Source organism: Odontesthes bonariensis, chromosome 18, assembly GCF_027942865.1.
Source record: "Odontesthes bonariensis isolate fOdoBon6 chromosome 18, fOdoBon6.hap1, whole genome shotgun sequence".
NCBI lineage: Eukaryota > Metazoa > Chordata > Actinopteri > Atheriniformes > Atherinopsidae > Odontesthes > Odontesthes bonariensis.
This window is the reverse complement of record NC_134523.1, coordinates 4,495,424-4,516,115: the sequence shown is the minus strand read 5'-3', so window position 1 is coordinate 4,516,115 and position 20,692 is coordinate 4,495,424. Positions and strand designations below refer to the sequence as shown.

The window sequence follows — 20,692 nt, the reverse complement described above, 5'->3', positions numbered from 1 at the left end:
CCTTTGTGAGTTCTCTGTCAAGAGGGAAAAAAAACCAGAAGAGAGGACAGGGTTTGCCCCAAAGCTAGAGAAATATCTAAGCATTTCCGAGGAGACTGCGGAGCTACAAAAAGATGCCACCGTGCGTACGCTGCTGTGAATTTTGCCGCCGTCTGGTTCGTAGGATCATGCAGTATAGTGACAGGTTACAACTACCTTAAGTTCACTGCTCGATATTGAAGAGTTTTAAAGGGACAGTTCGCCTCTTTTGACATGAAGCTGTATGACATCCCATGCTAGCAACATCATTTATGAACATCTTCTTACCCCCTGCTGCGTCCTGTGAGCAGAGTTCCAGCCTCGTTTTGGTGTTGATGAAGGTAGTCCGGCTAGTTGGCTGGGGTTTAAAAAATAAAGCGTTTTGCTTCTCAAAATAATATGCGTTCAAAAGAGTAATACATTTGCATCACAAAATTGTTTTCCAGGAAAAAGTCAGACCTCACTATCGCTTGGAACTATTTTCTCTCCCTTCGTATCACTGCGCGTGCAGACCGAAGTGCAGAGCGAGCAGTCCCCTGCTTCCGAGCAGCAAACACCGTAACTGTCGGCTGCACGCAGTGATATGAAGGGAGAGAAAATAGGGCCAAGCGATGTGAGGTCTGACTTTTTCCTGGACAGCGATTTTGTGATGCAAATGTATTACTCTGTTGAACGCATATTGTTTTGAGAAGCAAGAAGCTTTATTCTTTAAACCCCAGCCAACTAGCCGGACTACCTTCATCAACACCAAAACGAGGCTGGAACTCGGCTCACAGGACGCAGCAGGGGGTAAGAAGATGTTCAGAAATGATATCGCTAATATGGGATGTCATACAGCTTCATGTCAAAAGAGGCGAACTGTCCCTTTAAGATACTTACAAATTAGGAAACAACACAACATGGTAATACTGTAAAAGTTAGCCTCAAGCACACAGTGTTATGTTCACATGCACGCTCGCATTCGGACCAAATGCACAGCCGTACTTTTGAAAACACATGGCGGCTAAAGCGATATGTGTCATTGATCGAATGCATTACGGGTTCCCCCTATTTCACCAGGAATTTCCTCTCCCTCATCGAGAACAAATCGGTAAATCCCAAAGAGATCAACCATAACTCCCACTTTTTCCTCGCTCGGCTGCTGTAAACAGGAGTACAGTCGTCTCGAACAACATATCAAAGTTGGGAGCATAATATTAAGGATCGAAACAAATAAGAGGAAAACGCTATGTACAAGTGAAGAGAAAAAAACAAACATTTAAAATTAGAAAAAAAAAAAACAGACAAAATGCCAGTAGGTATCTATAAAAACCTAATGGGATCTTAGGCCTTCTTTTTCTGAGTGAAAGATCATATAGCAGTAAAATCCCCCACCCCCATCCCCACCCCATCTCCACCCATTCGGACAAGGAAGCAACGCTACATAATACTGCTTTTCAATGCCAGAGAGTGTGCGTGGTACAGTAAATAAATGACAAATGTACTTCATGTTATGATATACACAGACATACAATATATACATGATATACATGTTTGTTGGAGGATAAACTGATCCCACATTCCAGATCCAGGAACATTAGCGGGCGCCTCTTCAGACCGATCGTACAATGTAGAAATGTCCCAACATTTTCCCAAATATAAAAGCAAAATGAAAGTGATGACGCTTTGTCATTCTCCTCCTAAACCCCTCCACATCACAACAATAAAATACATGATATGAGCGACGCGAACCATCATGCATTGATTTAACCGACTGAGAAGCAAAAGAGAGGGTGAGGGGGGGAAAAAAACCAAAACAAAACAAAAAACGAGCTCGCTGCAGGGTGGTTCAGAACTGGGAGGCCGAGCTGGGGTCGCACTGAAGTAGCCGAACGATGGAGGGGTCGCTTTTGGCACCTTTGATGAACTCCTCCAGGGATAATTTGCCTGCAGAACAGATGGGGACAAAGCAAATTAGAAAGAAAAACATTATTAGGCTGGAACTCAGCTCACAGGACGCAGCAGGGGGTAAGAAGATGTTCATAAATGATGTTGCTAATATGGGATGTCATACAGCTTCATGTCAAAAGAGGCGAACTATCCCTTTAACTCAGATCCTTGAGTGGAGCAACTATACGACAGAACACAAACCGCCACAGTCTGTTGAATTAACAAGTTATAGTGGAGCGACCTCATGGGAAGAACAATTCATATTCCAACAAAATGACTTCGCCAGTCGGGGAAACCCACCGCCCATTCTCATTTGTACTGTTTTCAATCCCGTGCAAGGTTGAATGAGTTGCTAACAGTTCTAATCTGTTTTAATCAGCACTCTAAACAACATCGCAACATCTTTTTTTGCCTTTTTATTATGTGCTTTTCCGATGATCCTGTCGGGTGGCTCTTTGAAATTCTCTGCAAAAATCTCTCGTTCCAAATAAAACGAGCCGACTCCGAAGATTGTCGTCAAATAGCCTGTCACGTTCGCCCCCCTCCGCCGCGTCCCTCTGTGCAGCCATTTCCTCCGCTCACCATCATTATTGAGGTCCATTTGTCTGAAGATCTTATCCGTCCTCTTCTCTGGCGTGGATTCATCTTCTGGCATCTTCATCACAGATGACACCATTTTGTAGATGGCCTGAGAGACAGAGAGAGAGAGGAGGAGGGGAGAGACAGAGTGGGTGGTGGCAGGAGAAGAGAAAGATAAGTGAATTCAAGACAGCAGGGAGCCATTAAGGAGACTCAGCAGGAAAGAGTGAAAACACAACTGAGCTGAAAAATACACTGCAGCTCTTGATTTGTTCCAAACACAATGCTTCAGAGGCATGAGTTACGTGTATCAGCAGTGTCCGTTTGAGGGTCGGAGTTTACGAGCAGAGCTTACAGTATTGATCTGATACATCTTTATCCGTTGACTGATACGAGCGCCTCCAGTCCCCTGGTAGCATTAAATTAACCTGCGAGTGTGCGCAGAAAAGCTCAGAGTATCAGCTGGCCTCGGCTACGGATCTAAATTCAGCTTACGTGCCCATTAAACTTCCTCCGCTGGGAGTGTGCCTGGTTAAACTGGCTGCAGATCGATGTACCGGGGAGGAAGGTTTGCATTGCAGAAAGTACGGCCGTGAAAAAAAAGAGTGCACCCTCTCTCAGCTCCCGCCTGTTAGGAAAAGGAAGCCATTTGGTCCTTACCAGGTCCTGAGATTAGGTCAGTGCTGCGAGGTGTCCAGGTCCTGTGGCTGCAGAACAAGCCCACATCATCAGCCCTCCACCACCGTGCTTGACAGTTGGTATGAGGCTCTCTCCTCCAACCCGAACAAACAAGCCGTACTTGTTCCATCTTTTTCTAATTGTACTGTCATGAACTTTAACATTTAACTTGTTAAACTGAGGCCTGTAGAGTCTGAGATGTAGCTCTTGGGGTTTTGGACCCTGGGACGTCCACTCCTGGGAAGATTAGCAGCTCTCTTGAATGTTTTTTTTATTTTGTGTAAAATCTTTCTCACTATAGAACGATGGACGCCAAATGGTTTGGAAATGGCCTTGTGACCCTTCCAGATTGATGGGCAGCAACAGTTGCTTCTCTAAGGTCACTGCTGATTAAACAGAGATTAAACTTTCACCAAATGGAGACATTTTTAAATCCAGGTTAAAAACATTTCTTTTCTCATGTGTCTATGCATGAAATCTGCACGATATCTTTTAACTTATCTTGACTGTTGCTTGTTTTTAAATTCATTTAAATGATTTTATTTGTTTCTCTTTATATTCTTTTATGTATTTTTAATGCTTCTTCCACTCCCTGCTGCAATGCTTTTATTTTATGTAAAGCACTTTGAATTGTTTGTACAAGAAATGTGCTATAAATAAATTTGATTTGATTTGCTGATGTCTTTCCTCCTTGGCATTGTGTTAACACACGCCTGAATGCTCCAGCAAACCTCTGCTTAAACCAATTATCTGCGTCATGATGTGTAAACCAGCTGCTAAGCAGTCAATAAGTGCATTTGAGTAGCAGCACTTAATTCCTACAGAAGCTGTAAGCCACGCTGCTTCTGCATTTAGGCTCAGTTTGCGTTAGATCAGTAATGACACCATGTAACATGTCACGTGTTCTCGTTCCTCCGAGGTGTTCCCAACCTACTTTAAAGATCTGGTAAGATCTGGATTCAAGTTCGCAGCTTTCCCAAAGACAAAGAGAAAGAGGAAAACAAGAGTATCCACACGAATGAGCAACAGCTACTATCTGTAAGTATGCTGAGATGTTTCAGCTGTGGCTTCTTTAACCTGCAACAGTCTTGGTGCCATCAGGTCTGCTCGAGCGAGTCTTTGAAAAAAAAAACACATCTTCAGTTGTGCCTGATGGGAACCAACTTTCTTTAAATAAAGATTCGGACCTCGGCTCACCACCTCACAACACAACTGAACAAACCCATAAGTGAGCAGTTAAGACATTTAGCTTGATTTGGACGTCTTTTGAATTTTACAATTTTCCTTTAAGGCTACCTAAAAGCTAGCAGGCTCGTTCAGAATTGAGACAGATATCGGAGGTTCACTGGAGGAACTGTACTGTTATGACTTAAAAGCAGATTTCACAGGGGTTTTGAAGGGGTTTTCACAAGATGGGGAACCTGCCACGGTACCGATTTCATTTTAGCATCTGAGCGACCGGGTGATTTTGGTTCAAGCAACCGCAGACGTGCTTCATTGATCGTACTGAGGAGGGTGAAACAGTGCTCTTCTTTGTCCAGTAACGAGGTGCAAAACAAATCAAACCTCTTCAGTCATGATGACAGTCTCCTCTGTCTCAGTCTCAGCGCACAATTACACATTGACGCCCTCCTCGCTCCTCTCTTTAACGTAACCTCTGTGAGGGATAATCCCGGCATTCTGCACACTCAGGGATAAACTCTGGTTAAATTTAACTTGCTAATCCATGAGAACCAGACAAAGACGCGCGCATGCACGCACGACATACAGAATGACCCTCATGCTATATTTTTGACATGACAAGTAGTTACTGTTGCACTTTGGAGCGCACCTGCAAGCTGATGAAAACTGAGCACAACACATGTGCCAGAGCCTTTAAATAGGAGGCGTTTTCGGTTGGTTCAAAAAGCATTTCATCACTTATTGGGGCAAAATTCCTCACTGGATGCATAGGCATTATTCAGATCAAAGTGAACTTTGGCAACCTTAAGATTTAGGACATTATTTTGGGACTAAACAATCCCCACATGACATCTACCGTATGAGGAACATCCTATTTGCCTCAGAGGGGGAGCTAAAATCTTACGCTTGCCTTTCATAAGTTGGCGGCTGACGGCATTGAAGGTGCCAACGCGTTACGAAGCCATGAAAGAAAAACGTAGCCGGCTGTGTTGTGGGAAAATGGCCATCATTTGCTGGTAGTCCTACTCAAGCTTTCACAATACACGTCAACATGTTAGACCGACTGGAATTGTACTTGATCTAATTGATCTAAAGCATGCGTGTTATTGTTTGTCTCTGTGTGGCCCTGTGATGGACTGGCGGCCTGTCCAGGGTGTACCCCGCCTCTCGCCCATTGACCGCTGGGATAGGCTCCAGCCCCCCCGCGACCCGACCGACGGATTCAGCGGGTATAGAAAATGGATGGCATTTGTCTGTTCGACTAAACCCAAACTGGTGCTGCGGGCACGCTCTGCAGTTTCTGAACGGCGCGGAGTTCAGTCACGCAAAATTTGAAGAGATTTTGATGTTGCTTATGTTGGGGGTGGTATGTGTGCAGTGTGGTTGTTGCTTTTTAGAATGAAAAGTGCTATGTAAATAAAGTTTGATTTGATTTGATTTGAAAAAGAAGCAAGGCGTACGACACAGACGCTGCAAACAAGGGACGTCCATACGACATGTACAACGCCCGCTTCGGATCCCCGCTACACCATTCTCAGCGGGACGTTACTGACGTTCGCAGCAAGTTGTTGATCACAGTGCAAGGTTACGAATGAGAAATAAAACAGGCCTTCAGGTGTCATTAGACGCACATGTTGTGTGTGTGTGTGTTTTTTTTCACTTGCACAACTATAAAAATCACTCAGTCTACCAATGTCTTTTCAATAGATGTGTATCAGAACACCTGTGAAGAAGATAACCTCATTGCCTATGTGAAGTTTGTCAGTGTAGGCAGGGCTGAGTGAGTTATGTGTTTGGCTGGGGGGGGGGGGCAACGGTTCCATCTTCAGGTGCACCCAGTCCCCAGCGGTTCGGGCAGGAGGCTGAATGTCCGACCAATGACCTCCCCATAACGAAAAGCAAACCTGCCAGCTAATTTGTTTGTGTCCGCTATGAAATTGGTCAATCAGAAAAGGCCCAATACTAACAAGCCTAAGGAGGGCATAATGGGACATAATTCAGTCAATGAAATGACTTTCCATGCTTGTATGCTGGGTCAAGGACAGAAGTATGATTATGTAGCCTCGTCGGGCTATAAATGTAGCTCAGCTGCGTTTAGTTAAATGAACATTCGGTTCAGTTTGATTGCCATCATCAGTGCCGTCATTGTGTGATGTTCATCGTTGTTTGCTTCATTCAGGAGGTCTTAGTATTGACCTGCTGAGAGTTACCCAACCTCCAACAAAAGCCTCGCCTCTCTCAGTGTATCAGTGAAAATTCTGTGCGAGCACAAAACAGATCACATCTGAAAGTGTTTTTTCCTCTCTCTTTGTCGTGGCCTTACATCAGCCGGTGTGTGTCAGTCAGTTAAAAGCAGGCAAGAAAGTGAAATGTGAAGATAAATGCTTTGACAGAGTCCCACCACGCTAGGCTTAACCAACCAGAGAGCGCGGACATTTGTAGGGAAATAAAAAGGATATTTGGCTTCCGTGAGGAAATCTCAAACAATCAGCATTGGTATCAGTATTGATAATGGCTTTATGTGTGCACCAAAAGAGGTGAAACTCCAGATGACATATTTCCAAAAGCCTGAACACTTTTGCTTCCGTTGCTAAGCTTTTGGAAAGTGCAGGATATTCTCCGATGAAGCATTCTGTTTTCCAAAAGTGGAAGGTTTCCACATGTGATACTGCCAGAGGGAGAACTGCTCCAACAGTGGAACACGAAACGGAACTTTTTAAAACATGACCCAGCATTACTTCCCTGCAAATCTTTTCATCCAGCTGCCACCGCTCACCTGTACGATCTCCAGCATCTCGTCACGGCTGATGTACCCGTTTCCGTCCAGGTCATACATGCTGAAGGCCCACTTCAGCTTCTGCTCCAGCTTTCCCCGTGACGTCACGCTCAAGGCGATGATGAACTCCCGGAAGTCTATTGTCCCGTCGGCGTTGGTGTCGAACGTTCGGAAGACGTGCTCAGCGAACTTTGAGGCGTCGCCGTAGGGAAAGAAATTGGCGTAGATCTTCTTGAACTCCTCCACATTCAAGGTTCCACTGGGGCAATCCTTCAAGAAACCCTGCGAGAAACACACAAGACAAAAGTCCTTTAATATACTGTGAGTTTACATGGCCCAAATAAATCAAAACGAATAATCAGTTTACAAGTTTGTTGAACCCGCAACAAACGTAACCTGCAAGAAAAGGGAGGCAAAAGTCATATCCGTCTCCGTCTCTGTTAGCTGGAGTGAAGCTCACTTGACAGACCTTAAGACCGCCGCAGCGAGGTGACAAAGTCGCTGTCGCTCTCGGAGGACTGGAATTACGTTTTGAACATCATATAACATATTACAAGTGAGAACCGAGAGTCCCCGCGACTGTGCTCTTCATAAAACTTCTTTTATTGCTTGTGCCCGTGACATTTTCTGGGCCGCGAGAGAGCATCACGGTGTTTAGCTAGGCTCCCGGACTCAAAGCGCAGATTTATAGCCAATAAATCCCCACCCCCTCCAAAAAAAAAATGAAACGCTGGATCAATTCTCAGAGACCTCGAGTTCCTCAACATCCCGTGGAATATATGTGGCATCTCCAGCTGTTAATCTGGCGAGAGCGGTGGCCATCGTCACTGTGGGGAGACCTGAGGTCAAGGGTTCAAAACAGTTGTTTGGAAGGTCTAATCCATGGATGAAGCCATACAGCTATGAGACGCACACAGGGGAGGATTACAATGATTAAACTCCATGGAGAGGCTTCTGCTGACAGAGAGTAAACCACTTCTCCGTTACTGTTCATTTTTTCACCTGTGCTCTTGTGTGGAGCGTTGTAAATCAGCTCCTGATTGTCGGCGACGCGGCTGCTGTGGAGTCCTGACTCGTTAAATTGCCTGTAACCGTCGTGCCTTTTCTGCTGCTGTCGCACTCGGAATCTGAATATAAACCCCGGACAAAAAAAGAATTTCTGAAGGGATAATAAAGGAAACTAACCGTGCACACAAGATAGGATAATTGATGTAGTCGGGTCACCGTGGTACTTCATCATGTCAAGATGTAATCCAGTGGATAACAGACCGGGTGTGGATGGTGCTCTGCCGCTGACAGAGACAAACCATGCGAGGCTGCTGCCAGGTCACTGATGGAGCATGTACCCTCAGAACGAGCAAGGCCATCCTGGTAGATTAATCTTAGTGCACTCGATATATTTTACCATTCCGCTTATTACAAGGCGGTATGTTTGCTCTGTTTCGTAAAAGCCTGCACTCATCTCCTAAATGTTGATTTGTGAACTAAAACACAGCTTGGTAGAACTTGTTTTTACCTTAATACAACACAGTAAAAAAGCAGGCATTAGATGCTCAGAGGTTCGAAAACAAAGAAAATCTAAATTCTCTTTACCCTCCAAAGCTGTGTAAATGTGAAGTTTGATCATGGCTATGTGAGTCCTTCAACTTTAAGATATGAAATGTTTTATATTTAATAGGGGTGGGCGAAAAAAATGATTCATGGACATTATGGGATGATTTTAAAAATCGATTTTTCTCCCCTAAATTGATTATATTACGTCATATCCGTGTCCAGAAAAACTTCATTAATTCATTACATTAAGTTATGTTAAGACTAGCCCACATTTGTGCTGTGTGGACATTTCAATTAATTTTGTAATTGTGAAAGATGTTGTACATGTTAAGTACCTCTTTTTGACTCAGTTGAAATAAACGTCAGCTGCTGGACTGACTGACACAGACTGATGTGCATTGTTTATGGGAACGACATTCATTCTAGAAGTGTATGATTCAACTTGTTTGTTTTTTAAGGAGGAAGAAAATTGCAATTACTGATTATATCAAATCACAATACTTGTAGAATTGCAATTATCAAGAATCGTGATACAATCGAATCATGACCAAAGCATATCGTCCCACCCCTAATATTTAAGGAACAAAACTTAATCAGTTTTGTGCAACTGGGCCCTTGAGCACTGGTGGAGTCCAAAATAGAGCTAAAGAACAACGACAACAACATGCCCGTTCCTAGAGGCCCATAGAAATAGAGAGTAGAATGGCCAATGAACGCAACGGCCTTTGGAACGGTGGCGTCAACAGACCGCCATCTTGGAACATGTCTAGTGCCGCCGAGCGCTGCATTGAAATTAATGAACATCGACCGGAACAAAGCAGACATACGGAATTAAATCGGCGTAAATTGACATATTTGACAGCCGGTGTTTTTTTTTATCCTCGTTCATTACAAATGTTAAGCATTTACATGGGTAAAATGATATATAAGCCAATGTTGGTCAACATAGCCTATATTTCTGCTCATAACGTAGGCCTGATTACCTTTTCTTTAATTCATACGAACTCCTAAAATGACAGATCAGCTTGGTTAAGCCTAAAATGTTACTGTACAGTCTTTTGGAAGATACCGCACACTCTTGTCCAATGCTGAATTTATTTAAACAACGTTTCGTACACTGGCCGAAACGTTACCCTTCTAGTGCAAAACTCAGCTTACGGAATAGCTCCGCGGGTATTTATTCACAAACTACGGTGTAAAAAAAAAAACAAACATATACGTAAGTCAGCTGTTCTGTCACAAATCGGGCACTTCGCCCAAACAAGATCCTTACCACTTAAATGCTTTCTTGGAGGGCCCGTTATCGTGTTTTAAGTCACGTGAACTCTTACCTGAAGGGCCCGTTCAACAATAAACAAACACACCAACATGATATACCACATGAAACCCACTTTTAATGCGAGATGTTAACGTAAATTGTACAACAGCCGAGGTGTGCGGAATGCTGTTATTGACGATTGACTAGCATGCTAGGATTGGAACCATGTACCAAGATGGCGGCGGTTCTGACGCATGCCCAGAGGCTCATTGGCCATTCTACTCTCTATTTCTATCCTAGAGGCCCTGGAAGCAGGACCTCCACCGGCTGTGTCTGTTGGAGGTAAAAAATCTGAACTGTTCACTAGTTTGTTGTGCAGTCCCCAAGTAAGTGTGACAGAAAAACTACAGTGATTCTGTCTTAGGTGTAGAGTTTATAATGCAGCATTCGCCATGGCCCATTTTTAAGGTGGTCTGTGATTTTAAAATGTTAAAAACCACAAACAGTTTCCATCAAGCTGTTTTTTTATGACTCTTCAAAGACGGAAAAGAAAGAAATCCCTCGAGTAAAGCGCGGCTCGTAGTTCTCCGTACGCTCTCCGTTCGACGCACATCTAGATGTCATAACGTTTTTCTGCCCCTTGGGGGCAGTCTCTGAGTTGTGGGCTGCTCTTGGATGTGTTAGCGCTGTTGTTACACCTTTAGCTTTGCTTTGCTGTGGAAAAGACTAAAGTGGCCTGGCTAAAACTGGCTCGAGCTTACTTTCAACCGATCAGTACGCCTGTGCGTTGTTAGCTAAAAAACAGTTGGCATAAAACAGCCCTGTCACTAACCCCCCACTTTTGGTTGGTGCAAAGACTTGCTTGACCAAATAAAAAAAAAGACTTGGACTCTACTTGGACTTAACCCTCTGGACTCGAGTCAAGTCACATGCAGCAAGCACAAATATTAAAATATTTTTTAAAAGTGTCGCATCAATACTGTAGCAACCAGCCAGAAATCCCAGCCGTCAGTGACACCTGAACACCGCCCGCCACGTCACGTCACTACGTCACGTTACCTTACGCACAGCTAACAGACGAGTGGTTCAACCTGGTCACATCTGGGTGCAGCCGGTTTTGAATGGTGTTTTTTTTTAATGATTTTTAACACTTGATTTTGACACTTCTAACAGTGTGTAAATCTGTTTATAATCATGACACTTTTCGGAAGCAGTCGGCTAGCCCTATGGTGTCTTTGCTGAGGGAGCTGTACGGAGAGACAGCACAACTGTACGTGTTTATTCATTTTATCTCTCTCCTTACGTGTGTGTGCAATATCACTGAAAAAAAGAGAATTGTGATGTCATTATTCAGTTATTCATAGTCGTGGGTGCAGTGGTTGCAGTACCAGTGCGAGTATTTGTGTTTTTGCGTAAAATCGATTAAATCATGTATTTAATTGTTGAAATATATGTTTAGTCCAGAATAATATGGAGACATTCACCAAAAATCAACACTTGGTCACAATCCCTATGATTATTTTCAATATTTCGCAGAGGTATTCAGTGTGTACCTTGTACCACTCCTGCAGTTCGTGGTCTGAGAACTCCGTATTCTCCCGGAGATCCTGCAGCATCTCTGGCCGCAGTTTGCTGTTCTGTTTCCCCATGGCAACGGGATAGCTTTTTCGGTTTCCTTGACAATGACGGCGTCTAGAGCACGAGCCAGGCCGCTTTTCACACCTGTCAGTCAGAGGAAAGGACACAGAAGGTCAAAAACAATTAAGAAGAGAGGAGTATGAACAATGAGAGACGCAATGCTGCTGGTAATCAGAGCTATTCAGCAACAGATAAAACAGACGGACGGGTCAGAAAGGAAGAGATCATTACATTTTCACAGCATCTTCTCCAACAAGGAAAACAAGACCAGACTTTCACTAACAGAGAAAATGTCGTTTAAAGCTGTTCCATAAAAGACTGACAAACAGACACGGCGACTATCTTCACATCTGAACAAAACCAGCACGAGCCTTTTCACAGGACTCTGTCCCAATCCGCATGACACAAGATATTATGCAAGTCAGCTAGTCCTGAAGTGCCGTATTACGGGCGCAAAAACATAATCCCGAACACTCCCCAGTGAGGTCAAGCTCAAGCCCGCTGATCACATTTGGATGGGGTTTATCTGTCCAGCTGTGCGTTAACTCAGCTGTGTGGTGTGAGCGTTCGTGTGCTCCCATCTTTTAATCTGCATCTCCGCACAACCTGTCGGACAAAATGCGATTTTAGTGACTCAATTAGGCAACGAAACATTTACAATGAGACAGAACACTTTGCTTTGTAACCCCTATTAACTCTCCTATTATCTATCACGTATTTAAGCCATTTATATTCGTCAGGAGATGATTGATTTATTGCAATATCCTTCGTGATAATAAACACACTAACACAACATTTAAAGACATTCAACTGAACCCCAAAAAGAAGATTCAGGTGTGGTTTTTGATGGTTTTTAACTATTATAATTCACTCATTAAAACTATGTTACTGTTGTATGTAAAATTAGACCCATGGAATTAAGAAAGTATTGTAACTTGGGACGATTCCTTTCAAGGGATTACTTGGTTCAGAAACTCACAACTTAAAAGTTCTTAACTCGCACCCGAACAGCAGGGAAGGTAATTAGTGAAAAAGACCATCAAAGTCTTTGCTTCCGTGTGGGTGTTGTTGTGCGCGGTCATTTTAATTACAGAGGTGCGATGGTTCCGGAACACCTCCGACGAGGCGCTCCGACCTCCGGTCCCTCCTCGGGCTAATTACACCAACAGATTTGCATAAATGTGTGCAAGCCGGTGGGAAAACAAGCAGGCCCCGTTTGTGTTGAGCGTGAACGTGAGAAAAGAGTACGAGTACGCGAGGCATAAGGGGAGCACAGTGTGGGTGTCGAGGGCTTCGTGACCAGAAAAAGAAAATCCCACACGTCCGCCCGCCTCTACGCCCGGCTAATAAAATTAGACTCATATCAAATTGCTCATCCCAAGGCATTAAGAATAAATGCTGGTGCACTGACAGCACTGCCTGTAGCCAATTTCCAGGCTTCTGCAAGGAGAACTGTGGACATCAGTCATGATTTCTTCCCTTTTCTTTAGGGATTGGTACACGGAGAGGATTATAGAGCGACTGGGTCATTCGCCAACTGGCATTCAGAAGCCTGTGCCTGTGTGCGTAGTACGAGCTGCTGGACCTCCATCCAAAAACAGGTGTGAATGCTAGTTTAGTATCGCTGTTTGTGCCATGTGTTAATTTGACTTTAAACAGTGGCTCTTGTCCGTCGTGCCACACGCAGAGGACGGGGGAATGAACTGAACTGGAGATTCAATGCAGTCTGTTATTTGAGGTTTCCTTCGCTGGGCTACTTTTCATTAGTTGTTGTTAAATGAATTCAATGATACTGAACTGGAGAGAACTGGATTAGAACTGGTTTTCAGTTCACTATCTAACTGGAGGGATATTAAAGGTAGGGTAGGAGATCCTGGATTTTGAGTCCAGCGAAGCTGCATTTTGAAAATAGACAGGTAAAAAGTCCCAACCCTTTTCTTCACTTTCCCCCCGAAGGCACGCCTCTAGAGTACATGAACGCGCACGAGCATGAAGGTGCACGAGCGCTGTTCTGACAGCAAGCATCGATCGTTGCCGTATTTAGTATTTAGTATATGCTAACTATACGTTTAATAATGCTAGGTGCTAGCCAAGCTGGCTCAATCATTGTGAACAGTCCGTTCACAATGATTGGATACTGTTTTCCCTAGATTGTACGTTCTAGAGGCCACTAAAACTTTTCATATTTGTGTCAAAACTTTTAATTAATTGGTTGCAATGGGGGTGTGAAGAGTATTTCAAGCAATATGTAAAAAAAATGTTCCAGAAAAAGATCCCCTACCCCACCTTTAAACTTTTACATATTCACTTGTGCTTTTACATATTCACCAATACTACAGTGTTACTAAAACAGGGAATCATCGTAATTTCGTGAAGGTCCCAAACTGGTTTTGGTATCTGATTCAGTTTAGCTAGAGTCTTTAGCCTCGTTTCCACTCTGCAGTCCGGTACGGGTCGGTTCAGAACGGTTCGCTTATTTCAGTGTTTCCACTACCACGAAAGCGTACCGGTCCCATGGAGCCCGTTACCATTTTTTGTAACCCTTCTGCTTGGGGTACCGAGCACACAGGACCGGTTCCAGGCTCTGCTCTCCGGTGTTGGTGAGGAGGCTGTGCAGCGGGAGCTCGAAGGCGCTGTGCCAAACAAAAAAGTTGCCGCAAAAATGGCAGAGAGTGATTACAACTGGACCGCGAGCCAGTGTCGCATTAAGCTGAAGAAGCTTCGGAGTGATTGACGTAGTGACGCTTCGGCACGCACTCCGCCTACCCCTGAGGGTCCCCTTTGTACAGTAGGAACGCAAAGCTGACCCCAAAGCGACCCGACCCGTACCGATACGAAGTGACCCGAACCGTACTGACAGTGGAAACGAGGCTTTAGTCTTACACTGATAAACCCTCACATAATATCCACAGGAAAAGAAACTTTAGATTAATTCAGGGAGGAAAACATATTTTACAATTGCCTATTGGTGCAATACCCCTTTTTGAAATTCCTTACGATGTACTATGTACGCGTCTGCTATCAAAGGCTTGTGGTTCCTCACTGTGGCCTTTAAACAGTCAGCTGTTTAGCTGTTCATTCAACACTTGTAAAGCGGCCTTGGGTTCCTTGAAAGGCGCCATACAAATTCAAGTTATTATTATCACTACTACTATTAATAAATGAGGACTTCTAAAGTCTAAAAGAAGCTGAAGGCCAATGTTCTATTGGAGACTGCAAATTTGTGAGCCGTTTCTGCTTTCTAAAGGCTCAGAGGGATTTGCGAGCTTTTATAGGCAGGATTGAGGCAGCTGAGCATATGAGATTCTCTCATCAGTCCCAACTCCTTTTGAGTTCACTACCGGGGCATAGCTTGTGGGACGATGTCCTTTGTCATTTCGCCATTGTTGTTGTCATGCTCATGCTTTCGTGCTCTGCTTTTGAAATAACACATTCATGCATGGCACGGAAGCTAATTTATTAGCTCCCACTTCTTTTGCAGAGCCGTTTTGATCAAATACCACCAGATGTCACATAAAATACTCTTTGAAACGAAACCTGTGAGCAGCTACAGTGACATCATTTTGCTTTGACAATGATCCTACTGGACAAACATCCTTTTATCTGGGTTTAGGTGGTGTAACACTGAGACAACACTGTCATCATAGGGCCATGTTTGAAACTGCAGCACTTCCCTCTTTAGTTGACACTGTGTTGCTTGCTCAGGAAAATCACTTGTTAAGAGTACTTCTGGGTTATCAAATAGAAAAACCTGTTTCCAGCTCCTTGTGCGCTTCAGTTCGAAAGTCAGATGTTACTTTCCCTTTACAGCACTTTGTTATTGACTACGGATACAAATTGACATAAAACCAAGTAGTGAGCCTCAGTAAATAAAGCTTCACAAGATTCCGGGGATTATCAATGCCCTTACGAGAAGGTGGTGACTTTATGATTGTTGGTAGCATCCCCCTCACAACATAACCAGCAAAATGTTCCATTTCCATCAGAGCTTTAGCTGAGTTGACAGCTCGCCGCTGCTGGTTTGGGGCTGTAGCAACGGCGGAGTCAACAGCGTTAAGCTGCGCTCGGCCTGAAGGTTGCACTTTACAAAAAAAAATAAATCCCAATTCGAGTTATTTTCTGCTGACTGACACGCAACGCAGCACAACATGCATTTCACTGGGATTGCTCTCGTCCTTTTCAACCAAATATTCAAAACTATGTGAAAACTTTCACAACATAAAAGCCCCCTTCTCTGCAGTCTGGCTGGCTGAGTGAGCTGCAAATGCCTGCTACAGGCCGACTGTCTGCTAACGAGCAGAAGAGGCACAGCGCGTCAGGGACTTCTTTTTCTCTCTGTCTCATTTTTGATTTGTAGCAACAAAACGCACACGATGATACAGCAACATGTCAACAGTAGCCAAACGCTTATTTCAGAGTATCTAACTAACTGAATGACTTTAATTGCAAAACTAGTTCCCACAAAATCACACTGTGATGTCATCCCTAGTTGCTACAAACCGGACTGAACTCACTGAACTCGAGATTTAGCAATCAGTTTTTTCTGTTGTTTTGACTGAACAGACCTCTGCACTCGAGATGATTATTGTGGAAAACAAACTCTTCGCCACACACGCTTTTTTTTTTATCACCTGCGTGAATTAACAATCACTTCCCACACAGCTATTAGAGAGCGTGAACACAAAACAAAGTCAGTATGTCAATCTGTGTGTGTGTTTGAGGGTATCTGGTAGGTGGATTGTGGGCGTTCGAGAGGATGAGGTTTAATTGCAGAGACAATGATTCTTTAATTTCAGCAGCTAATGTTTTTCTGATGATAAACACGGGACAGGTTTACATACGCGTTGAGGCTCAATTGGAACACTAATGTTGCAGATTTTCTGCCATGAGCTGGGTTGAGATCACATTACACCACTAAAAATCTAATCAGAAGGCTTCTGGCTCCTAAACTGATTCCATTCTTCCCTTGGCAATCCTGTTTGGTGCACGAGTTGCCATAACAAGAAACATTTTTGTAACGTACAACTCTGTCGGGTTCTCTTCCTTCAATCCACAGATTAGCATTTGATTCCCAGCTTCCCCAGTCCATCTGCTGAAGGGTCCTTAGGTAAGATTCTAAACTCCACATTGTCTCCACATATTTTGGATAAAAGCATCTGCTAATAAATGTTAACTAATATGCACTTCCATTGTTTCCCCCCATTCTAAAGAAAGCCATTTTCAGCTATCAGATACATAGGATTAATGGCTCCATCAGTTCATTAAAATCATGGCGTTTGAATATTAAAACGCCGGCCACTCTTTTGTTAATCTTCCTCACTCTTCATCCAGAGAGGCCTGTGAAAGTGGCAGAAAGAGCCATGGTGTAACCACATATATACAGTTCCTGCAACTGATAAAGTGAGGTATAATACGAAAGTGTTAATATAATCACAGCTTTCTCGCAACGTGTCATACGCCGTAACAGTTCACAATAATGTGCCAAGCAATCGGTGGCTGTGTAAAACAAAGCTGTGGTCGACAAAAGCAGCTAAAAAAATATCCCTTTTCTACACCCTGAACAGTCAGTGTTATACTACACTACTGTGAGAGACACAGCAGTTAACTCAAGAAAAAACCTGTCGCTTACTTCACCTGAGGACAGCCTCTCCGAACTGTCACTGCTGTTTCCCAGGTGAGAAGCCGTAAAAAAAACCAAATGTGATTCCTTCTAGAGGTACAATTTACTCAAAAATGAGTGTTGCTTTGCCACATAAATTCATACCAAGCAAACAAAAATGCTGCATTGCATTCATACATAACAGGGGTGGATGGGAGCAGTTTGAAAAAAATCAACGAAGTTTACTGAAAGCAGAAGCTTCGTCAACAGCTCAAACACTCATTTTTTAATTTATTTGTCCCAGGTAATGTGAAAAAAATTACTCTTTGCTGCAGCTAATTATCACAGGTCAAAGGAAGGAGGAAAAAAAGTAGGACACAACTGCTATTCATTTATACATTAAACAAAATGATCTGTCAGATTCCTCTAAACAGCCGATCAGAAGCCACAATAATACACCTGTCCTTTAATGTGTTTTTTACAAACCCACACACACACACACACATACTTCAGTCCTGAAATTTTCTAAAGATATTCTGGAGTGGTGGCATGTGAAAACCAAAATTTCAGAAAGATTCACTCCGGATTTCTCACAGAGATTTCAACCCGTAAGTGAAATCTCTGAAATATTTTTTTTTTTTTACGAATATTCTGGAGCATTTTTTTCCACTGTGTGTGCTCAAGACAGCTGCAACCCCTCCTTCCCTGGCATTACCAGCCAAATCTCCAGTGTTCGTATGTGAAAACAGCTTTGGGCTCACATAGTAAGACGAGAAAGCCTAAAGGAAGATTTTTCACACGTGACACCGACACGTTCAGTTGCTACCACATGAATGTCAAGCTTAGTATTTTTGAAAAGGACTTCAGGTATACTCATTTTTGTGGATTTTCTATTTCCCATCAAGAACTTAACTTAACTTAACTTAACTTAAAGGAGAATTCCGGCCATTTTACAAACATATCCCATCTGTTGGAGACCCAGGGAAGTTGGCCAAAGGGAAAACCGCGAGAAATTTTCATGCCCGCTGCGCAAAGTTGTCCAATTGCGCTGATTTCCATGAAAGCGGGCTCCATCGGGCAAGCGTTTAACCTTTCCTGAGGCTCTTAACGTGTATCAAAATACTTTTGACCGAATTGGCCGTGGTGTCAGTAGCAATACAATTCAACCCAGGGGCTAACCATACCGTTAGCTAGCACAGACATTATACATTTGGAGATTTCAAAAACAGCGCACTTACCTCTCTCAGCTTCCGTGTTCCACAGGCGTGTGCACAAATTGATCGCCGAAGTCATACACTATAGTATTCCAAAATGGTCTTTTTGTCCACCAAAAACGACCCTCGGGAACCGAACTACACATTGCCATGTTTGTTATTGTTTCCTATCGAACAGCTGACTCGTTTCAACACCACGGCCAATTCGGTCAAAAGTATTTTGATACACGTTAAGAGCCTCAGGAAAGGTTAAACGCTTGCCCGATAGAGCCCGCTTTCATGGAAATCAGCGGCAATTGGACAACTTTGCGCAGCGGGCATGAAAATTTCTCGCGGTTTTCCCTTTGGCCAACTTCCCTGGGTCTCCAACAGATGGGATATGTTTGTAAAATGGCCGGAATTCTCCTTTAACCACAGCTGGTTCCGCATTGCTGTAGATGCCCAAAGCATGAGCAGACATTTTAGTGATTAGTACCGTCAAATCAAAGAAATTAGACAAACATCACAGCACTTTGTTAAAATAAGTCCAGTAGCAAACATCTCCCAAAAGTCTAATAGCTATGTAGAAACCGGACATGGAGTATATTTTTATCTTGTTGTGTTTTTAAATGATCATACAAACATAAAATAGCAGCAACAACAATTACAATCACAATCCGTAAACCTTCGAATTGCCACTAGTTGCCTTGCTCGCTCATGTGATCCTCTCCTAGCTGTCCATGGAGAGTCTCACTCCATCATCGACAAAACAGATTTAACAAAGCCCAAAGTAACAAAGTGTAAACTGACAGGCGGACTGTCGGTAGTCTACTAGCTAAAATCACACAAATCTAATTCGAACATGATGACCTCTTAAATTAATTCACCACTTTCACGCCCAACCCTTTTTTTTCTTTTTAGACCAGCTGACCTTATGGACAGTCTGAGGGTAACAGTATTATGCACATGCTTGTGTCCTTACCAATCACATTGGTTTTAATCCCAGTGTGGCCCCCAAAACCATCAACCTCATTTCCAATCCCTCGGAACTGTTTCCTTTTTCTTCAACCCTTCATCCTGCCACATAAAACATTAATCCATCTCTCCCGTCGGAGTGTCCTCTGCTTGTTAGTTGTTGTTCAGCCCCATCGTAAGTAGATACACAAACACAGACACACACACTCACACAAGCAAAAAAAAAAACTCCATGAACATCTGTTACTGTTCCAGAGCTGCTAAGCAGGTCATCAGCCGTTGGATTGATGATTTTTGCAAAGAGGAGCGATGAGAGGAAGACAAAGTAAGGAGCTGGATGATTAAAGGACAACAAGAAAAGCACATGACAAGAGGGTGCTACCAAAGAAAAATGGTATTAAAATGCAGTTTAATTTTTATCATTTAAAAAAAAATGCCAGACAGGGTTGCTAAAGTAAATAATGTAGTGATGAGATCATTTTTCCAGAAACAAGTAAATTACAATTTGAAATTCAGCCATTTACTAATAACCATTGTACATTATTTCACATATATAACTTGTAACTTGTGTTATTTGCTTTTTGTTTGTTGTTTCAGTGGTCACCAGCCACATTTTCGTTCGAAAGCAGTAATAACCTGTTTTAGTTCAGACATTAACCTCACAGCTGCCCTTTTAGATTCATTCACCAATGACATCATGCTAGCATTGAGCTAACGTTTAGCTAGGTGTTGACAGTCCCTGAATGAAAAATGCCAAAAATACCAATCCCTAAACTGCCTTAATTTGAGTCACATTAGACTTTTCTATTTCCTTTTGCATTAGGTATTGAACATATATGATAAATAATATATATACAGAATATATATATTCTGTGTATATATATATATATATATATTATAGGTATAACATACCTTCATATATATATATGAAGGTATGTAATTAGCCCTGATTGGTTAGAAGACAACCATTTCAGAGCCACAATTTTAGCAAATTGGATACTTTTGTTTTTAATTTTTAATTACAACAGTGGAGCTGAATGAGAACCCAAAAACACTTGATTAAAAAGTGACTTATCAATGAAGAGGTAGCCCCGTTATCAAAATACCCATATTATATGTTATCTTGTCGGTTTTACTCTAGATGGGATGATAATTTACTCAATCAACAACATGTGGTATTGAAAAGGATTTGAAACAAGCCATAAAGATGATAATCCCATAAGGGAAATCATTTACAATCATTTACAAGGTCTTTTTTGCGAGGTGAGAAACATCACTTATTGCACTAATCGAGCAGAGGGATATATAATTTC

At 42.9% G+C, this 20,692-nt stretch overlaps 1 protein-coding gene across 2 annotated transcripts in view; it reads right to left on the bottom strand.

Annotated features, from left to right (window-relative positions):
• Positions 1-1,238: 1,238 nt before the first annotated feature.
• The window catches only part of LOC142367973 (hippocalcin-like protein 1), a 46,313-nt gene continuing 26,859 nt past the window's right edge, over positions 1,239-20,692 (bottom strand). For both annotated transcript variants that reach the window (XM_075449998.1, XM_075449997.1), the window contains 4 exons: positions 11,528-11,696; positions 7,163-7,444; positions 2,530-2,635; positions 1,239-1,944 (listed from right to left, as the gene is read on the bottom strand). In XM_075449998.1, the coding sequence (XP_075306113.1) occupies positions 1,847-1,944; positions 2,530-2,635; positions 7,163-7,444; positions 11,528-11,623 (582 nt within the window). In that variant the 5' untranslated portion in view covers positions 11,624-11,696 and the 3' untranslated portion in view covers positions 1,239-1,846. The remainder of the gene's footprint in view (positions 1,945-2,529; positions 2,636-7,162; positions 7,445-11,527; positions 11,697-20,692) is intronic.